Raw genomic sequence first — 23481 nt, 5'->3', positions numbered from 1 at the left:
ATATGCTGGTTTGCACAATTCAGTTTTAAAAGATACGTTTTCCATAACATATGGGAAGTCATATTTTTACTTTCCTATAAAGAATATACCTTGTCTTTTTTTAGTCATTATCTAAAATAATACTAAAGAATCTGGCTAGCAAACCATGTTTATTTGCAGTTTATTTTTTAAATATCAAGCAGTATCACAGGTAATGTCCAGAGCTGAGGCAATTATGTAGTTGAGGTAACAAATTAGAATATTAAAATTTATAGAAACCTAATTCTTATTTCAAAGATATGGAAACCTCAGTTATTTATTTGAAAATTAAATAGTACATGTTTATATTTGAATGTAATCATAAATTGTCTTCTTATATAGTGCCTTATGTTGCTGAGTAATGACTTGCTGTGTGAATTGAATGGTGAAAATGTAAATTTTACATTTAGTCAAATCTCTGATACATTTTAAGTGTTTCCCTTTTGGAGTCAGAATCAGCCCTAGAAAAAATTATTTCTTTACCACTCACAAGTGGGTTTATAATCAGCTACCATCTTTACCCACCAACAATAAGATGTGAGGGGAAGAGAGGTCAAGGTAAATACTGGATTTCAAGATGGATGGAGGTATGCAAGAGGAGTGGGGTGTATAACAGAGAAGGGGAGAAGATGCACAATGGGTAAACTGTGTAGCCATCAGCACCGACACATGATACTTGACTATTGTCCATTAGAGGAAATGGACAATAGTTCACCAATGGAAAAAGGATAAGACAGCCATCTCCTTCCCTTTAAAGTCAAGTACCCTTTGTACCAACATAGTAAGACTATCCACAAAAGATTTAAAGTGGAAAGTTGGTAATAGGCATGAAAAATTAATAAAACTAGAGGACTGGAGCAGTGCTGAGTAGAGTCAGACATGGAGTTGGTATAATTTCTCTGAGTTTGAGGAAAAGGTCAGGCAAGTTTAAAATCCAACGCACAGTCACTGAAAGTAGCCACTGACAGAAGGACTGGGTCCTAAGATGATCAGTTATAAGTGTGTTACTGGCCAAGGTAAGGCAAGGAGGCCGTGTTCTTCAAGAGAGTCACTTGCAGGAATTGGGAACACCTTCTGAGACGGGAGTAATGGCTATTTTGAGCATTTGAAAAAAACAGTAAAAGAGAACCTTTTGACTGAAAAGTAACCACAGGAAGCATACCCTAACCAATTCTGTAACCAGCTTTCTAGAAAGAAACTGTTGATGGATTCCTGAGAAAATGGAGCCTGAGAGCAAACTTCCAGGTCAGCACAAAGAGGACAATGGGATGAGGAAATTAGGAGTGCATGTTTCCAGTTGCTCTAAGGAGCTATGCCTTCTCTGGATCAGGAAATTAAGTTTAGTCATTGCCTGGCTGCAACATCTAGCTTAGTCCTACAAAGCTGCTCTACTAAAATGCCACACACTGAGTAGGGTATAAACAGCTTCTCTGGGGGCTGGAAGTCTGAGACCGGGGCACTAGCTTGGTAGGGAGGGCCCTCTCGCAGGTGGCCTTCTCGCTGTGGCTTCACATAGTGAAAGGGGTCTAGGGATCTCTGGGGACCCTTTTTTGTAAGGCACTAATTCCATTCATGAGGACTCCACCTTCATGACTTAAGCACTTCCCAAAAGCCCCATCTCTTAATATCATTATCTTTGGGGTTAAGATTTCAATATATGACTTTCGGGGGAATGCAAACATTCAGACCATAGCAACATTCAGACCATAGCAACATTCCTCTAGATAAGAGTCTTAAAGGCAGTCCATATAGTGAATGTGGCTCCCACATGTGTTCTGTTTGCCCTACACCTTATTTTTAGAAACTAAATCTACTCTTAAAAATCAGGACAGTTTACATTCATAATCCAGATGTTAAAAATTAGATCTGGAAACCCAGTTCAAGTTCCAACAAGAAAATAGTTAACTACAGTTGCTTTTTGTGGAAAGAACATACTTTCATTAATTCATCTTGGTTTCCAATATAGCCTGTTTCTCACTGACACTACAGCTTAGTGTTAGAACTCATTTTTTATCATGCTTACACCATGAGTTTCCTTTGTAATTTAATAGAGAAATATTTATCTGGGCCTGTTTCTCTATGTAGAATGGAACATTAAATCAGTTTAAACATAGACATTGTATTTTGTGCATTTCAAGACAATAGAGAATTTATATATTTTTGTTGAAGTGTAAAAATTTCCTACTTGATTCTTAGGAAAACCTTCAGCCCATTTGCCACTTTTCCATTATTTTTCTAGCTTCTGTGGATATTAAGCCCATGCCCCGTGCTCTATACTCAACAATAAAAAAAAATCTTATGTAATGCTCATCACACAAGCTTTCTTAGGTAATTTGGTTTCCTAGAGTCTCTCCTTGTAGGAGACATTTACTCTGAATACTGCACTAAGTAGGCACTAGCAGTAAGTAAGCCTGGTGTTTCAGACTGTGAGTTTGGACAGTGTTATTTGAACATCTGACACCTAAACAGCCTGCGTAAGTTGTTAAAAAGGAAAAAGGAATCCCTGTGAGAATGAAGATCGGGTACTAGATAGTTATCCCTCCACTCAAGGACCCAAAGTAGCTGACTATTCTGTTCCTTGGTATTTCTTTAAGTGAAAAAATACATTTCATTGTTTCGAATTTTTTGCATGTCAGCACTTCTGAAATCAAAATGTATCTGACAATTAGTATATACATTTAATGTGGTAGTATTTTCTTTTTAAATCTCTTAAGTATTATTAAATTGATAGCATCTAAGCAAAGGGGAAATTACATAATACTCATGCCTTAATGTATATATACACTTAAAGATCCTAAAGAGTAAGCAAAAATTCTAAAGAATTTTGGCATAGTAGCAGTCCGAGAAGAGAAACAGTTTTGGAAAGATAGATAAATCTTTCAGATCACTACTCTTTGAATGAGGCTGACCTGAGTGTGTTGTCATTTGCTATATTTTTAATTTCAAACTCTTTTCTCTCTTCCCTAATGTACTGCCAGAGTTTGAACTACCTCACTTATTTAGCCAAATTATATTCAGGCTACATGAAGAGATTCAAATACATGCTTAAGTAAAACCTGGATAGAGAATCAATTCATTGCTGATGTCATCAATCATTTATCTACTTTGTGTGTATGTATATATGCATATATGTTTATACACACACACACACACACACACACATGGATGCAACTTCAAATATAAATGATACTTGAATTCTCTGATGGTTTTATCCTTAGTTTATATAATTGAAGCTTTGGTTTTCTATTTAAAAAATCATATAGAACATATACCGCATACCTGCCATTTGCTGGATTTCTTGCCTCTTAAATTCATATGATTTGGCTGGAGTGGGGAGGTAATTATGTAATAACATATCAAGTCTGATTAAATAAGGGCTAAATTTGTCTGAATTAGGATCACGTTCATGAACTCTGATAGAAATCCTCAGGAGCAAGATGAGAGGCCTTATTTTGTGCATGAAGATTTAAATTTTGCATTATATTTTGAAAATATATTTAAAGAAACTTTTAAGACTAACTTGACCACTTGGGTCACCATGGGTGGGAACAGGACTCTGTTCTTTTCGTCTGCTCTAAGACTGTTTGACAGAATGACCACATACACACACACACATACACACACACACACACACACACATATACACACACACACACACGCACAATGGGGATATGGGAAATGCCTTTTACTTTTAAGTTCATGAATTTATACCCTTTATAGAAAGGGAAATTGAAACAACTATATATATGTATATATAAATACATGCCTATATCTGTGTGTTGCCTTTACCTGATGTGACAAATGAAAACGGTATATAAGTCTCCCCTTACTTCCCCATTGCCTTATCTTCTTCATTATGGCCCTGTAGCCAGACACCTGTCTTGACTTTATCATAATTTTTTAACTCAGCAAATATTTATTAAGAAACTTTATATGTGAGATACTCTGTAAGTGATAGGTATTGAAATATGAATAATATGATTAAGTGGGATAAAATCAGAGGGCATGTTAATAAAGTTTAATATATACAGTTATGGAGCTGAGAGCCCATTTGTTCTCTGCTGGACACTGTATTCCACTGTCACCTACATTTCTACTCTTATTAAACCTCTTACAAGCCAACTCTCCTTAGACTACAATAGTTATTATTATCCTTATTTACATGTGAGGAAAATAAAGCAAGGAAAATTTGCGTCCTGCCCAAGATCACATAGTTTATCAAGTTGCAGAAATGAGACTAGAATTCCCTGGATTCTACACCCAGGATCATGCCATTCATGTGGTTACTTGCAGCCTCACCAAGGTGGTTTAAAAGACTATAAACAATAGATGAATAGAAGACAGTCATGATTAAAGAGATCAGTGAAGTGCCTTAATGGGTGATGGAATGTGTAGGTCTCTTATTATTTACTCTTCTCAACAACTTCTGACCTATACTTAGAATTTCTGATTTCTCCTGAGCTCTCTTGATTTTTAATCCCTAATACACCCAAAGGTCTGAGAAGGGCATAACAAGGAGCAATTTATCATGTTGTCCAGCACAAATCCATATTTCCCTGGGGCAAAGCCATGCACCTTTGAGTTTCAAACATCTTAGGATATTGAGCCCAAACATTCAGATTTCAGACATGAAACTAAAAGGAGCTCATAGCCTCTGGAAAATGCATTCTCAGCCTTAATTCTGTTCACACTTCCTCAGCAAGAAGCAGTAGTAGCATAACACATACAGGAACAGTTCAGTTCTCCCCTGTCCTGGAACCAGGAGAACACAGTTGGAATGATTGACCAATTAAAGCAATATAATCTATACATGAAAGGAAGAGGAGACTGTGTATTTAGTAAAGGCCATTTCTAATGTGCATCTGGAACCTGTGCCAGAACTTTAATGGATACCTTGGCAGCAGGAAACCAGCAGGAAACTGTACTGTCCTCCAGATGCTACCATTTAGGTGGCCCCCTGCTACTGGTTCTGCTGACAAGCTGGTTGAACACATAGAAGCGAGGGCTATTTTTTAGGGAGCTCTGACTTCTGCTGGCATAGCAACATTTTTATAGCTTTTTCTACTCGCTTAAAAAGGCTCTGATTGAGGAAGAGCTGAGGACTTGCTAAGAGAACACTTAGCTTGCTATGTAAGTAACTCACTGGTCTTCCAAGAAGTTTTCTTGTGTTTGATCTGCAGCTAGCTCAAGGGACTGAGAATTTAAGGGGCAGAGTGGTTTTAGGGTCAAAAGGAAGAGGAATCCCTAGGAGGCCCAGTGGAAGGCACTGGTGTTTTCCTATGATTTGCTATCATGCATACTTCCCAGTGTGATTCTGAGTTCTCTTCTAGGCATCAGAACATATTAAAATCCTTTTTTCATATTTTTTCTTTGTTTCTCTCTGCTGAATTTTGAATAATTCCCTTATATTTACCCTCGTGATCACTAACCCTCTCTTTAGTTTTGACTAATTGCCATAAACCCATTTGTTGTATTTTTAATTTTTATTATATTTTTAGAAAATCTTTTTGGTTCCTTTTCAAATGTTCTTAGTCATTTTTTGTAATTTCTTGTTCACAGACTATATTTTAAGATAAAAAAACTTTCAGGTGATAAATATATTTTTATATATTTGGAGAGAGTCTGTGATAATTCCATTATCTGAAGTACTTGCGAGTGGGTTTTTTTCTATTATTTCTTTTGGTTCTTGCTCATGGCGCCTTGTTCCCTTTGTGTTTGGTACTTTTGTCTAAGTTGCTCATATCCTTAAACTTTTAATTGTGAAAATTTGGGATAAAAGTTCATTCTTCCAGAGTATTTACATTTACTGCTGTGAGTCTGGGATCTCTTAAATTATATTCTCAGTTTGAGGGTTTTCAGACTACTGAGACAGTGTGAAGCGGGCTGTAAATCTGCAGGGGGGCTAGTTTGTGGTTCCAAAATCTTAATCACCATTTTTAACCAGTGTCCTCTTAAGTATTTCAAAGTTTGAGAGTTAGTTTTCTTCAGAGTGGGTTATTTCTGGCTCACTCTTTCCCTGAAGATATAACCCTTCGACATCTCAGTTTTAAGAAGATATATATTCTGCCTTGGATAGGTTTGGGCTTTGGTTACTAGTCTCCACACATAGTGAAATCATGAACACTGAAGTTCAAATTTACTTTTTTGGCAAAAGATCTCAGAATAAATGCTGGCTAAACTTTGTACTTATTTGACTGGGCTCCTCCATCACTAAACCTTAGCTTTGAAAACACACACACACACACACACACACACACTTTCATATATCCTGCCATATTACTACAAATTGAAATCTTAATCAGAAGCACTCTGGAAAGAGATTTGGACTCATATACAGCTAGTCTTATAATTTACTTTTTTTTCCCCTGAGGTAGAATGCCTCTTTATTCTTTTCTTCATGTATTACCAGCTTTGCTACCTGCACTTCTGAAGACGGACATATATTAAACTTTCATCAATAAAAAGCACACACACACAGACTGTCTGCACATTTTGGTACTTGCCAGTATGCAGAGACATAAATTGACTATCATCCAACTCCTGCCAAATATATGGCTGATATAATGGCTAATTGAGAAAGGGAGTGAGACTCTCTCCAAGGGTCACACCATCCGTCCACTTCTCTAGATTTGTTCACAATAGCCAAGACATGGAAACAACCTGTGTCTGTTGGCAAATTAATACATAAAGAAAATGTGTATACATATGCAATGCAATATTATTTAGCCATAACAAAGAAAGGAAGTCCTGCCATTTGGGACAACATGGATGAACCTAGAGGGCATTAAGCTAAGTGAAATAAATCAGACAGTGAAAGAAAAATACTTCGTGATCTCATTTATGGAATCAAAGCAGAACAATCAGACCTCAAAGAAACAGAGAGTAGATTGATTCTTGCCAGAGACGGGGTGGGGAAAATGGGGAGATATTGGTCAAAAGATACAAATTTTCTGTTACAGATTAAGTTGTAGGGCTATAATGTATAGCTTGGTGACTATAGTTAATAATACTGTGCTGTATACTTTAAATTTGCTAAGAGATGAGATCTTAAATCCTCTCACCACACAAACACACAAAATGTGTGAGGTGATGTGATGGACGTGCTAACTAACTATTGTGGTAATTTCACAGAGTATACATATATTCAATCGTCACATTGTACATCTTAAATTTACACAATGTTATATGTCAATTATACCTCAGTAAGTCTGGGGGAAGAAACAAAAACCCAAACAAACTCATAAAGATCACTTGTGAGCAGTTGGGAGAATAAATCAGGAATGGAAAATGGCAGAGGTGTTTTGGAAACTCCATTTAAGAAAGCACGTGAAGAGAAGAGAAGCTATGATGGAGACAGTTTGGATGGAGAGAATTTAACAGTTTTTAGCATGAAAAATTAAAAGAATCCAATGATATATTAAATGTTTCAAGGGAGTTGAAGGTATCAAGAATGGTTTCTAAGTTTAACTTGCTCAATAACTGGGTAGAGGTGATATTTACTGTGTTGGAGAACATTGGTATGGACCAGGTTTGGGAGTGGAAGAGCTTGGTCGTACACTTAGGCCTATTGATTTTGCAGACATCAAATTGTCTTTGAATTATCTTTTGAATATTGGGAATCAGGGAGTCATCTAATTACCCTTGATAATTAAGTTTATTAGTATGGCTGGGGGGGCGGAGAGAGAGAGAGAGAGAGAGATTGATTTTGAGAGAAAAAACATATAAAGTGAAAATAGAAGGAAACCTATGACTGAGCCATGTAGAACTCCTACATTAAGTACCTATTAGAGAACGATGCGTTTGTAAAGGAGAAATAGCCATAGAAATAGGAAGAAAACTAAGGGAAGCTAGTGGTAGAGAAGATATCCAGAGGAGGGTCACCACATTGGTGTTATTGTAGCTGAGGTCAAGAAAAGTGATTTAATGTGTTTTAGGGACAAAGAGGCCACTATTGAGTGTATTAATACCTATTTATATAGGATGATAGGATTGAAACTGGGTGGAGTGCAAGAAGAATGAATGGAAGCTCAGAAAATGCCCAGCGTTTGTTCATTAAGTAGTTGTTGGAAACTGGATCCCTATTTTTATGGTGTAGTGTCCTTGTACACATTCTTACATTGTGTACAATATAAATTAAAGTATTATTGTTTCATTTAGGGACTATTTTTTGCAATTAAATAAATGAATGCTTTATATAGGGAATTCCCAGCATCACCTCGCTACTAGGTATATGTTGTATTGGTATTTTTGGACTTTGCCAATATTTTAGCAGTCGCCATTTGTAGGCTCTTAGATAACATGTGACAATGGTTGTAAAGCATACTTGAGGGAATGCCTTCATAATCTAACTAAAATCCAGTCCTGGCTGCTATTCATTTCCCCAGTATGCCAGGCTTTTCTTAGTTATTCTCTTTTGCCTCCTTAATGTAAATTATGAAGTTATAGTTGACATTGCAACATCATGAACTCTGAAGTAAATGCAGGAAATGGCTCCACCTTGGGTGTTATTAATTCTAAATACAATTAGATCTAACTCTCTTAACTCTGGTTATTTTGTGTCTATCCATTCTTATAAATTGTGTAAATTTCTCTCAAAGAAGTCTCTGAGGCTTATCTACTATTATTTCTTAGTAACATTAAAAAAAATTTTTATAATTACAATATGATATTCAAGAAAGATGAAACTGTGTTATAGAATTGGCAAAAAGCCAGAAGGAGCTTTATTCCAATATGATGCTTATGTGCCACCATTGCATGTGCTGTTGTTACAAATTTGACATTAAAGGAGAATCTCTTGATTTATAAATGATTGGACCTGAGGGTCACCTTTAAAGGGGAAGTGATAGAAAAATTGTAGCCTTGATAGTTGGAGAAAAGCCCTTCATAAACGTTTTTATCCCCCTCTCTTTTTATCTAGTTAATCCTGTTTAAGAACTTAGCTGTTCATTTGTTACTCCAGGAAGCTCTTCAGAAGCTCTTTGGATAGGAAATCTTATTTTTGGTGACACAGCATCCTGATCATATCTGTTATAACACTTTTGACATAGAAACTTGATGATTTTCTTTCTGTCTCTCCTGCTAACTGAGCATTCCTGGATAGAAAACTCCAGTTTTCAGCAGGCTGCAGTCACATAATAGGAGCTTCACTGAATCATGTTTAAGCAACAAAATCATTGCAATAATGATATTTAAGGTTTTCTAGAAGATCTTTTTATTATGCCAAAATATTTGAAAGGGTAGCTTTCAGCTCCAGAAAAAGTAGCAGAAAGAAGAGTGTACATGTATCCATCCGCACACAATACTAAGTGCCCCTCATACTGACTTCTTCAGACCAGTGCCACACATTTGTTTGAAACTTGAGATATAGAAACAAAATGTTAGAGATGGGGAAAACTAGAGATAATCTAGTTCACTGGTCTCTGTCATTTAATGAATGAATCTCTTTTCCCCACTTCCAATGGAGCTAATATTGGATCAGATATTTCTTGCTGTATAATGGACATTGTTCTGCCCTGCGCACCCCCCCACCACCACCACCTCCAATTTGGTATGCATTCCACCTTCTTCTGCTAACAGCATCCTGTTGCTTTTAGGAAGCCATCCATCTAGTATTCTTAGTCAGTGTCCTGATACTAGAGCAGGACAAAGATTCAGATCCCCTACTTGTTTCTATACTTAGATCGTTGTTCCTTTTATAACTAAGTTGCATTAGAAAAATACATAAATGAGTTTGGTTCGCTACTGCTCCTCAATTAGAATGTGAATCCAGAAAAGGAGTAGCTGGACTTTTGTATTTACTATCTGCTTCCTATCCTCCTAGTTCAGCGGTTCTCAACCTTCCTAATGCTGCGACCCTTTAATACAGTTCCTCATGTTGTGGTGACCCCCAACCATAAAATTATTTTCATTGCTACTCTATAACTGTAATTTTGCTACTGTTATGAATCGTAATGTAAATATCTTTTTGTTTTCCGATGGTCTTAGGCGACCCCTGTGAAAGGGTTGTTCGACCCCCAAAGAGGTCGCGACCCACAGGTTGAGAACCGCTGGTCTAGTTCTACCCATGTTTGTACTCAACATATGTTTATAATATCAAGTCATAAATGGCCATTGACCAAAAGATTACCAAAAATATTAAAGGGCAATTTAAAGTAATGTCTGAGTCTATCAGATCTTATGATGTGGATTCTATTTTATCTGTAGATAAAATACATTATCTGTATAAGGAAGCCCATAGTTCCATTAGCAACAATGCTTCTAAGCTGTGTAATCAAAATTATGGCCTATTTACATAAAATCATAACTTTTCCAATTAAATATTCAAGTGGTTAAGTTATGCTAATTTAAAGAATGCCCATTTAATCTATGAAATTTTAGACTCCATTATATTAAAGAAAGAGAAACTGAAGATAACTTCTTTGAAACTAGAATTTTAATTAGAAACCTTAGATTTCAGAACAAAAACCTGTGTTTTCAATTTCTGTTACATATGTTTAGCTGGGTAACCTCTTTCAGACTTGCTTTTTTCTTTAGTGTCCTTCCCTCAGGAACTTAAAAACTAAGATGAAATATCAGTTCACTAAAGCAGGCACCCTGCCTCAAGGTTTCCCAAAGTGCCTCCCATCTCACTTTCTTCTGAGGCATCTACAAGGAAAAAAAAATTGCTTTACGAAAGTCAGCCCCTCTGGCCAAAGTCTTTCTCACTTCCAAATAATGAATCCAAATTAGAAGGGGGAAAAAAAACAGGTAAAATGTCAACATGTTAAAATTCTCAAAAAGTTTTCACAATTTATGAAAGTGAAAAGAAAAAAATATATATACTGAAATACAGAACTGGCCTGGTAAAACAACTTGCAAGGTGAACACAATTACTACTTCAGGTCTGTTAAGTACTCTTCTCATCAAATGGAATTTCTCAGCAAATGCTCCATAAGTTGCCCAGGTGATCCAATAACGAAAGCCTTTCTCATAAAGGTGTTATTTACAGCTATGTTTTGAACAGAGTTTAGGTGGGGAGAGAGTCCAAGTTAGAAGTGAAAAATGAGATTTCAGAAACAAGGAGCAAAGAATTATTTTGCAGCACTAAATATTTCAACCTGAATTTGAAATTTGATCAAAATTAACTTCTGGAGTAGATTCTTACTGGCTTACTTTCTGGTTAGCAGCAGAAAACAATTTTCATGAAAAATGGAAATGCTTGATAAATGCCTTTCAAAATTAAAATATCTTTGATATCTCAAGGTTAACATTTTATTTTGAAAAACTGATACATAAATATATCAGTGACACACTTAGAAGCAGAATATTTTCATGCCAAGATTTAAATGAAAGTTTCAAAATGTGCAATGAGATGTCATTGATGCAACTCTAATGACCACTGCAGAATCATGCAATCATTCTATTCATAGAGCATTTAATGAATAAAGGTAGGTGTGAAGAGGAGAGAAGCATCTGCACAAATATTAAAACTGTGGAAGTCAGAATCACATAATGAAGGCCGGAGTTAATTGCTCCTATGAGTGTTGTTAAGATACCCTGGACTTACCATGCACTCTCTACTCCTTGAGTCATATGTTAAAAGTCCCCACAAGGAAGGGATTAGTTTATGAATTACCTCCTGGAACTATTAAACCATTGGAAATGAGTACAATGATGTCACAGTATGGAGATCACAGAGATGCTTTGGTGCTCCCAAAAGTGTGTTCTAGAAAACACTAATGTGGAGATATGCTCCAGGGAGCAAAGCATGACATGTGCAGCTAAGTTTGGAAGCACAACATGCCGATCCCTCTCAGAATCGCTGTGTGCATGGCACAAAGAGGTTTGGAGATACTTCAGTAAAGAAGTATTTCACATTGTTTCCTATTTCTTGGACTTAGATAAAATTGAAGCCCTTTTTTTAAGTAATGCCCACTAACACCAAACAGAACTAGTGAAGTAAGCACATGTTTTGGGAAATACTGAAAGAGGGTCACTTTAGGATTAAAATCAGTGTCAAGCTAATAAAGCTAAGTTAAGTATTCCGGTCACTGCAATGGAATATCCTTCTTTTAAAGTTAATATAAATTCCCACATTTCAGGTTATATATCAAATTCTTGGAGTTTCATTGAAATGAGGTGGATTCTTAGAGGTTGTCACCATTTGGTGTCTGTGCAAAAAAAGTGTGCTCTGGCTCTGCAAAGTTGGATGCAGAACTATGGTGACTGCAGAAATAAAGGACTGACTCATGTTAAGACCTTCATTGGGTGAACTGTTCAAGTCCAAGTTCTCATCATTTCTCATTGGAGCACTTACAGTATTCTCCTACAAGACCTTCCCACACTTGTACCAGAGTAATGTCTAAACTGCACATTTGACCATGCAACTCCCATTTCTAATGTTTATCAATGACACCATATCAATTTCAGGATGATAATTTCAGTTTTTAGAATTGATTATAACCATGATCTCTTCCAAAAATAGGTTGGAGAAGTGTGCATTTATCCAGATGTTTTGACTTGCTGGATCCAGTGATATAGACCCTTCTAGCAGACCTGACTATACAACAGTGCAGTAAATTTCCTCAAAGTGTAGATGTTTATGTTATTTTCACATTACATTCATTTTAAACATTGGAAATTAGTGACCATGTTATTTTAGTCAATGTCTTAAGTTTTAGGAAGAAGGCTGTTGTGGTTACTCTCATGAGGAAATTTGCTGGGCCTGCTCAAGTTTAATAGAAAACAAAATAAGAATTATTGTACAGTACTGCCACTGACTTGCAGTAATGCCATGGAGGAAAGCCCCGAGCCTCTTACTGTTTTGTTCTGTTACAGTTATCAGAAAGGGGGGAAAAAACCCAACATGCATATATATATATATATATATATATATATATATATATATATATATATATAAAATGGCTATTAGAAAAGTCATGACATATTTGTTTCTGCTTTCTATGTTTTCCGTTGCAAAAATGCATCATGACTTTTGTGACAACCCAATATATATCTAAAACCACTTTGTGACTAAAGAAAATAGAATGGGCACTTAACGAGTGAACCACATTAACGTGACCAGGTCCATAGAATGAATTGTCTGAATGAGCACGGTGATTATTCCCAGAATGGATGTTGTTGAATACTTTTAGCATTCTACACAGGATAGAAACAGTCTGTTCATTTAGACTGTGGGAAGAACGTGAGGGAGAGGACGTGTCTGTCCTGTCGCTCTTCAGGCCACATTTGCATGTGAGGACATCCACTCACAAGGCGTCCACTCTATTATTTGCCCCTCCTGGCACAGCAATTCACTACTGTAATCTGCCTTTTTATTTGTTCAGGCCTCATCCATTTAGGTAAGTTTTTTAGGCTTAATAAAGTGAAATGATACAGGGCCTTAAGCAAATGGCTGTACTATCCATCACTGCAGTCACTCAGGAGATGACACCATTGCACATGAGATAGAACCATTGTTCAGCATTTCCACCAGCAGCATTGCTTTGTGCAGGGCTTGCATATTTCCTGTTAGGAAAAGGCGAAGGCTTAAGTGGACCTGATGGGAGACACTTTGCACGGTGTACACTTAATCCCCTCTTGAGCAGCGTAGTTTTCTGAGAAATACATAAACGAATGGAAGACACTGCAGGTTATGTGCATTTTCACTTGAAGAAGATTGTCTTTTTATTGTTTCTTATTTTGTGTCGATAAAGACTGTCTTTTTTATTGTTTCTTATTTTCTGTCTATTCTGAAGCTATGAAAAGAAGGGTAGCAATAAAAGCAGATGGAAATGAAGGTGTTACAGCTGAGTAATGTAGTGTAGGAACCTTAGCTTGGAAAGTGTATCATTCATTATACAGCCAAACACCAGTATTACTAGTACTTTTATGTTTTTAAATGTTACCAAATGTTTCTGCTGACTAACTTTTTCCCATGGGGTCCCTAGAACTCTTTAAGGTCATTCAGGTACTGCTTTCTAAATTACCATGGTGGTGAATTCAATTACTATTGTACTTTTTCAGTGGCCTAAAAGAATTAATAGCCTTCCTAAAATGTTTTTCTCTGTGGAAAGGTCTAGAGTGTAGAGTTGGGTAGGACTTGAGAGATTTTCTGATTCAGTGTTCCGTAAACTTGTCTGATGACAAGACTCTTCTGAGAACTTGTTTTAAAAATACAGATTCTCAGGCTACTTCCCCAGATACTTTGTTAATAGTAAGATTGACATGAACGCCAGAATCTACATTTTGTAAACACAGATTATATTCCAGATCACTCAGGATCCAGGCAGGTTTGGGAAACGGCAAATTAGTTCCACTTTTTATTTTTATTTTTATTTTTTTTAAGGAAGCAGATGCCCTGATAGATTAAGTAATTCATCTAAATTGCACCGCTAAACATTTTTTTTAAATGGAGATGAGTTCTGTACAACTGTAGCTGACGTAGAATAATATTGTATGTAAACTATAATAAATATATATATGAGTGTATATGTAGTCACGGGATGTGGAGTATAGCATAAGGAAGATAGCCAATGGTATTGTAACAGTTATATAAGATGTCAGAGGGGTAGTAATTTGGGGGAGAGGGATTGTCACTTTGTGAGGGGTGTAAACGTCTAACTATTATGTTGCTTTGTACATCTGAAACTAATAAAAAAATTAAAAAAAATTGAGATTAGTTCAGGAAAAAATGTTGATGGGAGCCTTTATGCATCCCATGACAGGGAAAGGGAGAGTACATTGCCTTAGAATTTAAGCCTTCTGTATTGAATAGAACAATATCATTTACAAGATGATTGGAGAAGTGACAGGGGACACTGTGCGCTGTATACAACATTGATTCCTAACCAGGGACGAGTTTGCTCACAGGTGACATTTGGCAATGTCTGTAGATACATTTTTGGTGTCACAGCTGAGCTGAGGGAGGTACTGGCTTCTGTGTAGTGTATAGCGGTTGGGATGCTGCTGAACACCCTGTGTTGCAGAGGACCCCCCTCGCCCCACCACACACACACACACACACACACACACACACACACACACACACACACACACCAAAGAATTCCTTGGACCAAAATACCAGTATCCAGGATGGGAAACTGGTATTCACATAATCCCTTCCTGACCATCATCTCCCTGTGAAATGATGAACAGGAATATCTGGACACATTTGAGACGCAAGACACAGCCTTTGATTTTCTTCTTGATACCATATAGAAAGCATGTATCAAAGCTGAGCAGGTCATTTACTGGTCTCTGTTAAGCTGTGCTTAGACTGGATGAAGTTGATTTTCTTTTTTTTTTTTTTTTTTCCCTTAGGACCACACTGTAAATCAGTAAATCCTTTTTGGATCCTTTCCCCTTCTTCCACTCAGGCATCTAGACTCCCTATTTCTGGAGCACTTCAATTCTGTCTGCTTTGACCTTGCTGCATTTTGCACCGAGATCACCCAAACTCTAATTGCCTGGGGTCAGCTGCAAGCTAAGGTGTCATTGTCTGCTGATTTTTAACAGAACATGCAACAGAGTTTCTGGTCAAAATCTTAACCCAGAGTTTAAAGTGAATGGAGTGCTCAATTTACTTAGATAACTTATTTTCCCAATCAGTCTGGTTTTGTTTTCTAATTCTCAGTTCTCTCTCCTTTTCATCTGTTATCAGTACTCAATTCAGATCCTCATCATCTTTTTCCTAAATCTTTGAAACAAACGTTTAGCTAACCTCCCAACTTCCGTGCCACGTGGGCCAGCTTCCCACCCATTCTCCACCTAACAATTATCTTTGTAAAGTACTTTTTCTCTCGGATTTTCTCCCACCTCAGCCTTTTCCTGATTAAACCAACTGGAAATTTCTTCTTATCTATAAGAGTGTTTCTCAAACTTGCATTACATATGGGATGTTTTTAAAGGGGAAGCAAATTATTTCATATCACTTGTACCATCTTAAGTTATTTTATTATAAAATCACTAATATATGTATAAACATAAAACAAATTCTTCCTCTTTATGTTTAAAGCTTAATACAGCTATGAAACCAAAGCATATTTTCAAGTGAAAAATGAACCAAACTGTACAACAAACAAAATTCAAATTTTCAGTATTACTTCATTGTGGCAGTTAATATTGTCCTGAAACTTCAACACAGCTTTCAGTGGCTATAAATTGTTTTATTTTCAAATACCTGTGATATATAGTAAGCTGTGGCATGACTCAATTTGTCTAATTCTTCACCTTGTCTTGGCTTGAACACATTATTTAAATAGCTCCCTCCATTCTTTTCACATTAGCCCAGGACAAATAAATGTTGTACACTAAGTGTAACAAAAATGTAGACCAGAGATAAACACAGGCACTAGAGATTGATAAGCTGCATCATTCAGGTCTCACATGATTTTCTTATATTATACTTCTTTTATATTATTGTGAACGTAAAAATGGAAATAAGAATTTTCATTGTTAACGCACAGAAAAAGGTTTTGAAGACTGTTTTCCCAACAGTGAGAAATACTGACTGACCTGTAGAATTGAGTCCAAATGCCAGTGCAAGGCATCCGAAGCCCGAATGTGCCCTCTTTCGTCATCCCGCAGGCTATCCGTGCCCTGCCCCCGTTCTCCTTCAGCCCTCAGAGCTTCCTCACCTCCTGCTGCTTTGCTTTTTTTCTATTTTTTAATCACCCTTCAAGATGTAGCCTAGGCACCACTTCCTCTAAAACCAGAACTAGAACTCCAGGTTGAAATGTCCCTCTCCTCTATGGGTTAAGGGCACTCTGTCCTTACCAGCCTGTCCCCTCCTGGAGGACAGTGGCTCTGTTCATTCCCTCCCTCTGCCACAATTCTCCAGGGGAGGCATGCTACCGCCGACTCAGCCAGGGCCATGGTAAACTGAACTGAACCACATTCAAGTAAAAGACCATCTCCGGTAACCACACTGCATTTTTTTGTTTGTTTGTTTCATTTATTTGCTTCCAATAAGAAAATATACTAGAATTGAAAAATGCGCTGGATTTAGAATTAGAGAACTCGAGTTCACATCTTGTCCTGTCATTTGTTCTTCTATATAAGCTAATAAATAAGTCCCATTTCACACCATTTTTGAAGCTGTGTAAAATTCTTGCATGTATTCAATAAATATTAGTTTTCTTTCTGCATTACTCCTTTACTTCTTTTCATGGCCGTTAGTGATTTGAAATTATTATTGTTACCACTGAAGCTCCAAATCTATATATCTCCTTATTGCAGTTAGATTGAGGTCTAGTATCGGTTGTTTTTCTTGAACTGAGCTTCGAAATTATTATATAAAATAGATGACACATCCGTCTTTTCCTTTCATCCTCACAAATTACTCCATTCCCTTGAACTATTTATATTTATTCAGAACATATTTCTTTTATTGCCACAGGCATGAGAGAACCTCTACTTTGTTCTTATTTCCTGGAGAAATCTGTCCTCTTCCATCCTTTTGTAGTCTGTTTTCATCAGAAAACATCTACTTTAAGAAATGCTTTTGTTACCTGCATTTTATTCGTGAATTTTCTTTTTTATGTTTTCATATGGATATTAGAACCTGCAGCTTCAGTTCTTTTGGTAATAGGCTTAGGCCTCCCCAATAACATAACATTTATTGTGGAAGTACGTCATGTGGAGTTCAGCAGTATGGAAAATTTCTCTAATCAGTGGGTTCCTAGTCTTACAAACAAAACTATATATAAGGTATTTATAAAAGCAACTGACACAGATGTAGCTGATGCTGACAAGGAAAAACAAAACAGGAATGAAAACCCTGCATTATGTTTTTATAGGATGAAATGGCAACTACAAACTACAAAAAGAGTTCCTAAAGGGAAATTCCTATTAATGGTAACTTCTTGGAACAGGAAAATTAATGCTAGGTGGAAAAGGAAAGCCTCACAGATATGGGAATAGCCAAAGGATGAGCTAATCTACAAAGGGATGTGATCAGTGTCACTAGAGACAGAGTCTCTGAGTTTCAGTTTAACATGAGGATAGGAATTATGAAATCAATTTGTCATAAAGCAGCAAGAATGAGTCAATGACCCACAAGAGATCCCTATTATCACAAATTATTCTCTGCTTTTGTGCCTTCCTAGAGACTGAAAGCTGTGTGTGGCACAAGTGCTTTGGTATTGGATTAAGGCTGCACCTGTCATATCCTGACCCATTTCACCTTCAGCCTACTCTCAGAATTCAATACCAATTAAAACCACGGTGCCTTTTGGTGGAGAGATTCGTGACTAACAGGAAAAACACCCTGAATATTGGGAACCTCAGAAGAAATGCATTTGGGTTTGTTTTTGCCCTGTTTGTCACAATCATGAAAAGTACCACTTTACCATCTGGTAGGAAATAAAAGAGAACCTTAGGGTCTTGTTTTCTAAGTTGGAAATGAAATCATCTGAGTTGGCAAATCTTGGTGAATGGTTATAAGTTTACAAGTACTGATGACCTCAGGCCCTTTTGTATCCATTTTGCTTGCATTTGAGCCACAGTTAACTAACATATGCCATTGCTAGAGACAGAGAGAGCGCTGTTTGACAGCTTGCACAAAAAAGAGAAATTATCAGAACTCCTCCATGTGTTTCTGCTTCTGGATCTTTTGTTCAGTATAACTGTCTGTTTAAAAAATGAAATTATTAGAGCTATTGTAACATGTACGTTGGATTTCATACTTTTTAACTTGTTCTCAAGTTTAGTTTAACTTATGAGGATACCAATATTTATTTGTATTTCACACTGGCTCAAAAAAGTTGTTTCTGTGCTTTTGTGTAAGCTACAGTGTGTGCAAAGTTACATCTCTTGCTCTTGAGGACCTTGCAGTCTGCTGGAGGAGCATACAATGATGATTCCTCAAAAGAATGACAAGACAAGCCACAGACTGGGAGGAAATATTTGCAAAGGACATATCTGATAAAAGACTGTTATGTAGGTTCACTGATAGTAACACATGCACTACGCTGGTGCAGGAGGGAGAAACTAGGCATGTGTGCAGTCAGGGTGTACGTGGGGACTCTGTACTTTCTACTCAATTTTGCTGTGAACCCAAAACAGCTCTAAAAAATAGTGTTAAAATGGTGAAGCCAATGCATCATGTTGTGAAAGAAGGGTTTTAAATGTAGTAGCCTAGAAAAAAGAGGGCTTATTCAGCCTAGGGAGAGGACTTCATAGAGGCAGTGACTGTTAGACTGGGATTTAAAAGACAAGTAAGATTTTACCTGTAGGAAGGTGAAACAGGAATTACAGGTAGAGAAGGAGAAGAAGGGGTTTAGGAGGAAGGGAAGAAAGGAGCAGGAGCAGCAGGAAGAGATGTGACATGCTCTGTGAATGCCTTGTAATTCTCACTGAAATTAGAGCTTATAGGAGACATAGGCCTAGTGGAACAAGTTGGGAATTGTAGCCATTTAAGCCGTGTTATCAGCCATGATGATGAGTTTGGAGTCTATCTCGGGAACAAGCTGTTGGCTGTTGGTGAAGAATAGCAAAGCTAGCATTTACTGTGTACTTACTCCTGTGGTGGTGGTGGTTATGGATTATCACAGCTCCGTTTGGAGTTGGACATTGTTGTCTCAGTTTGCCATTGAAGAAACTAAGGCAAAGAGAGAGATTAAATAACTGTTCTGGTTCACAGCTAATCAGCTGAGACGCAAGTCCAGATATGATATCAAAACTCACATGCCTGGCCACACACACCAAGAGGTGGTGTGGGCAAAACATTCAAAGAGAGATGAAATGAATGCAGATCAGCTGTCATTGCTCATCTTTTGTTTTTCCAGGTCTTTTTGCAAGGAAATAGACCAACAGCTGCAAGCAACTGCAATCCTGTCACACCTTCATGATGTTTCCCTTGGCTAGAAATGCATTGAGAAGTCTCAAGAGTCTAAGCATTCAGCAAATTAGGGCAAGACAGAGCCACAGGAAACACTCCCCAGATTTTCATGACAAATATGGTAACGCTGTACTAGCCGGTGGAGCCACCTTCTGTGTTGTTGCATGGATATTTGCAACCACGCAGACTGGAATAGAATGGAACCTGTCCCCTGTTGGCAGAGTCACCCCCAAAGAGTGGAATGATGAGTAACCATCACAGTTGCTGTAACACAGAATTGTCTCAACACCAGCTTGTCATTTGAGCACTCTGCTGCTCGTCTAAATATAGCATAATTGGAAAATTAAAATACATTTGAAACCTTTAAAAAGTCATTGGAAGTAGTCATTTTGGTGCCTGGAAGCAAGGCTGTAACATTGGATATACCTTACAGGGGGTTATGAATAACAAATATTTGAAAGTAGAATTAATAAAACATGTATTCTTCTGGCTTAATGATTTACACTAGTTATCCTTCAGTAGATACACACACATATGTACCTTGTGAATTAATTTGTCTGGAAAATCCTATTGAATCCTCCTTAAAACATATTTGTGACCTGATCATTTATCACGTCCTTCATCTCTCTCTCCCTGGTCTGAACCACCATACTCACTGGGATTATCGTGAAAACTTTTAGTTGGTCTCCCTGTTTCTATACTCGATGTCCCCCCAAGCCTGCCCCCTCTACCTCACCACACACAATCTTTTTTAAGCACAGTAGTCAAAATGATCATTTAAAAAAATTAGTCTACTAATATCACTCCTTTTTTCAAAACCCACTTACTCCTCTTTCACTTCAGAGTTAAAGCTAACATCCATTAGAGGTACATGGGCCACTTAAAATGCTGTACAGTTCACTTTCACTCCTGCATCAAGACTTTTCCATTTGCTCTTCAGTCTGTTCAGAAAGCATTTTCTGCAGATCCTTTGTGACTCACTCCATCACACTTTTCAGGGTTTTGTTCACATGTCATCTTTTGAGGGAAGGCCTTTGACTACCTTTTTTAAAATTGCAACCCCGACTTAGAGCAGGCTTTGTCTTTCCTACTTCCTTGCTTTATTTTCCTCCGTAGCAATTAGCATCATCTGGCATAAGATGTATTGTTTATTATCTGTGTGCAATACTCCATAAAAGCATACTTGGAGACTCTTTCTTTTATGACTTTGTCTCTGCAACAGAGCCTGATAGATTAGGTCTTCGGTAATTATTGGTTGAATTAATGTGTGACTTTAAATAATTCAGAGTCCCCGTTAGTCTGAAAATGATGAATTTGTTTACCACTGTGGGCTCGCAATGATTATAGGAGGTCATATTAGTTTATCTTTTACTATTTTACAAATTACCCCAAACTCCATGGCTTAAAACAATAAGCATTATCTCACAGTTTCTCTGGGTCAAGAATCTGTGGATGACTTAGCTGGATGCCTCCGGAACAGCATCTCACACTTCTGCAGTCACAGTGTCGGGCCTGTAATCATCTCAGGCCACGACTGGGCGAGGATCTATATCTGGACTCTCTAATATGGCTGTAGATTTTCCTCTGGCCCTCGCTGGATATTGGCTGGAGATACCAGTTCCTTGTTTTGTGGGTTTCTCCATAGGGCAGCTCACAATGTAATAGCTGGCATCCCTTGGAGTAAAAGAGGGTACCCAAGAAAGAAGTCACAGTCTTTTTATAACCTATTCTTGCAAGTCACATTCTGTCACTTCCACCGTGTGTGTGTGTGTGTGTGTGTGTGTGTGTGTGTGTGTGTTCCCGCCCCTCCACCCCCCACTGGAAGTGAGGGAGAACCAAGGCCATACAAGAGGGAAGAGGTTATTCAAGGGCATGATTCCCTGAAGGCAGGGATCATTGGGGGTTATCTTATAGGCTACCTACCACAGTTGGCTATAGAGACCACCTCTTTCTCCTAAATGACTAACTTCATAGTAAGTGTCTTATTCCCAATTCCAAATATAAATATCGTTATTCTCTAGATAAAGGACATTGCATTTTCCAACCAATTCTTACTATATGAAAGTTTCTCTAGGACCCTTCCTAGGTTTAGAATGTGTAAGTCTTAGGGAATGCCCATTGTCAGGTTTTCCAGTGTTGCTAAATTATTCCCATAGTGGTTAAATAGTTAACATTATTTATATTACTAATAATATAATAATTATATAATAAGCAATGCATACAACTTCCTCTTGTTCTACATCCAGGCTCCTCCTCAGAGTTTTCATCCATTTTATTCTTTGGTACTTTGATGAGTGTGCAATAGTAGCTCATGTTTTAACCTGTAATTCCCTGATTACTGATGAGGTTGATCATCCTGTGTTAACTTTTTTTTTCTTTTGTGCAACTTTTCTCTTGGTTTTCTTTTGCCAATTTTCTATTCAGTTGTTTGTTTTACTCATTTGTAGAAGCTTTTTATGTATTCTTATACTAGTTGTATTATTCAGGGTTTAATCAGAGAGGCAGAACCACGATGAGCAGTATAGAATATAGGATTAATAGTGGGAAATAGAACTAATGCTGAGCTAAGCCCACACTTAGAAGCCTCAGTAATCCACCTCTTGTCAGCATGACATCAGTGAACATTTTTTTCTAGTCATACCTATATTTAAAAAAAAAAGACAGTTGCAAAAACATGCTTCCACCTAACATGATACAACTTTTCCTCATAAAACTAACTCAGTAACCCTCCCCAAAGAACACAAAGTCCTTCGGCCCATGGAAAGGTGGCATTCTCAACTTCAAGTTTAATGGAACCATTGCTGTGATCCCTAGATTAAGTCTAATATTGTTAGACCAGCACAGCCAAAGTCATGGGAAGAGAAGACAGACATTTCTCTCATGGATCACTAGGGCTAATTGTGGAGAAGCCACTCCCATATCGACCTCTTTAATTCCCAGTCCTAAATCCTGGCTCAGAGTAAAATATCACCATGTAGTTGTCAGTTATTTAGAGCATATCCAACATCCTGAAGACATTGCCTCAGCCTTGCAATGTGGTATTATCCAGCTGTGGCTGTAACTAACATTTCAAGAGGTCGTTACACCATCCTATCAGTGATGGAAAACATGGCAAGATTCGTGCCTCCCATAACCATGAGCTGTACTTCATTTGCTGTAAAATAACTTGGTCAGAATCAGTGCTCTTTTGTGTACCATGCTGTTAAATAAAGCATTTTGCAAGTTCGTGGATGAAGGTATTCACAGAAAAGTCACGGAGAGAGAGGAAATATCTACACCGTTAGTAACTGTATTCAAGTGAGAACAAAGTGCCACCCTTTCCATGATGGAAATGGTCCAATGAAATTGTCCTGACACTGATGGCTGCCTGAATCTGTCCCCTCCCCCGAGGAAGGGTGCCAAATGGAGGTGCAGTGTTGATCTGTCCATTTGGTAGATGGGGCTGACTCTCAGCAGTGGCTACAGACAGACTGGCCTTTGTGAGTACAAGTCCACCTTGTTGAGCCCTCACATAGCCTCCATCCCTGTCGTCATGACCATTTTGTCTTTGCGCCATTGTGAAAGCCCGGAATGGCAGAGAGAGAGAGAACCATGAGGATTGCTCATCTTGTCTACCTGATTATTAGATACTCCTCTGCTGAGTA

At 37.6% G+C, this 23481-nt stretch overlaps 1 protein-coding gene across 2 annotated transcripts in view; it reads left to right on the top strand.

The window, feature by feature from the left end:
• LOC109395055 (cytochrome c oxidase subunit 7B2, mitochondrial) overlaps nucleotides 1-20297 on the top strand; it is a 107371-nt gene extending 87074 nt beyond the window's left edge. For both annotated transcript variants that reach the window (XM_019665778.1, XM_019665779.1), the window contains one exon: nucleotides 19785-20297. In XM_019665778.1, the coding sequence (XP_019521323.1) occupies nucleotides 19844-20089 (246 nt within the window). In that variant the 5' untranslated portion in view covers nucleotides 19785-19843 and the 3' untranslated portion in view covers nucleotides 20090-20297. The remainder of the gene's footprint in view (nucleotides 1-19784) is intronic.
• Nucleotides 20298-23481: the final 3184 nt, after the last annotated feature.

The sequence above is a fragment of the Hipposideros armiger genome, unplaced genomic scaffold (genome assembly GCF_001890085.2).
Source record: "Hipposideros armiger isolate ML-2016 unplaced genomic scaffold, ASM189008v1 scaffold_452, whole genome shotgun sequence".
In the NCBI taxonomy this organism is placed as follows: domain Eukaryota; kingdom Metazoa; phylum Chordata; class Mammalia; order Chiroptera; family Hipposideridae; genus Hipposideros; species Hipposideros armiger.
Note: the sequence above shows the minus strand (reverse complement) of the source record. Positions and strands in the feature narration are given on the sequence as shown.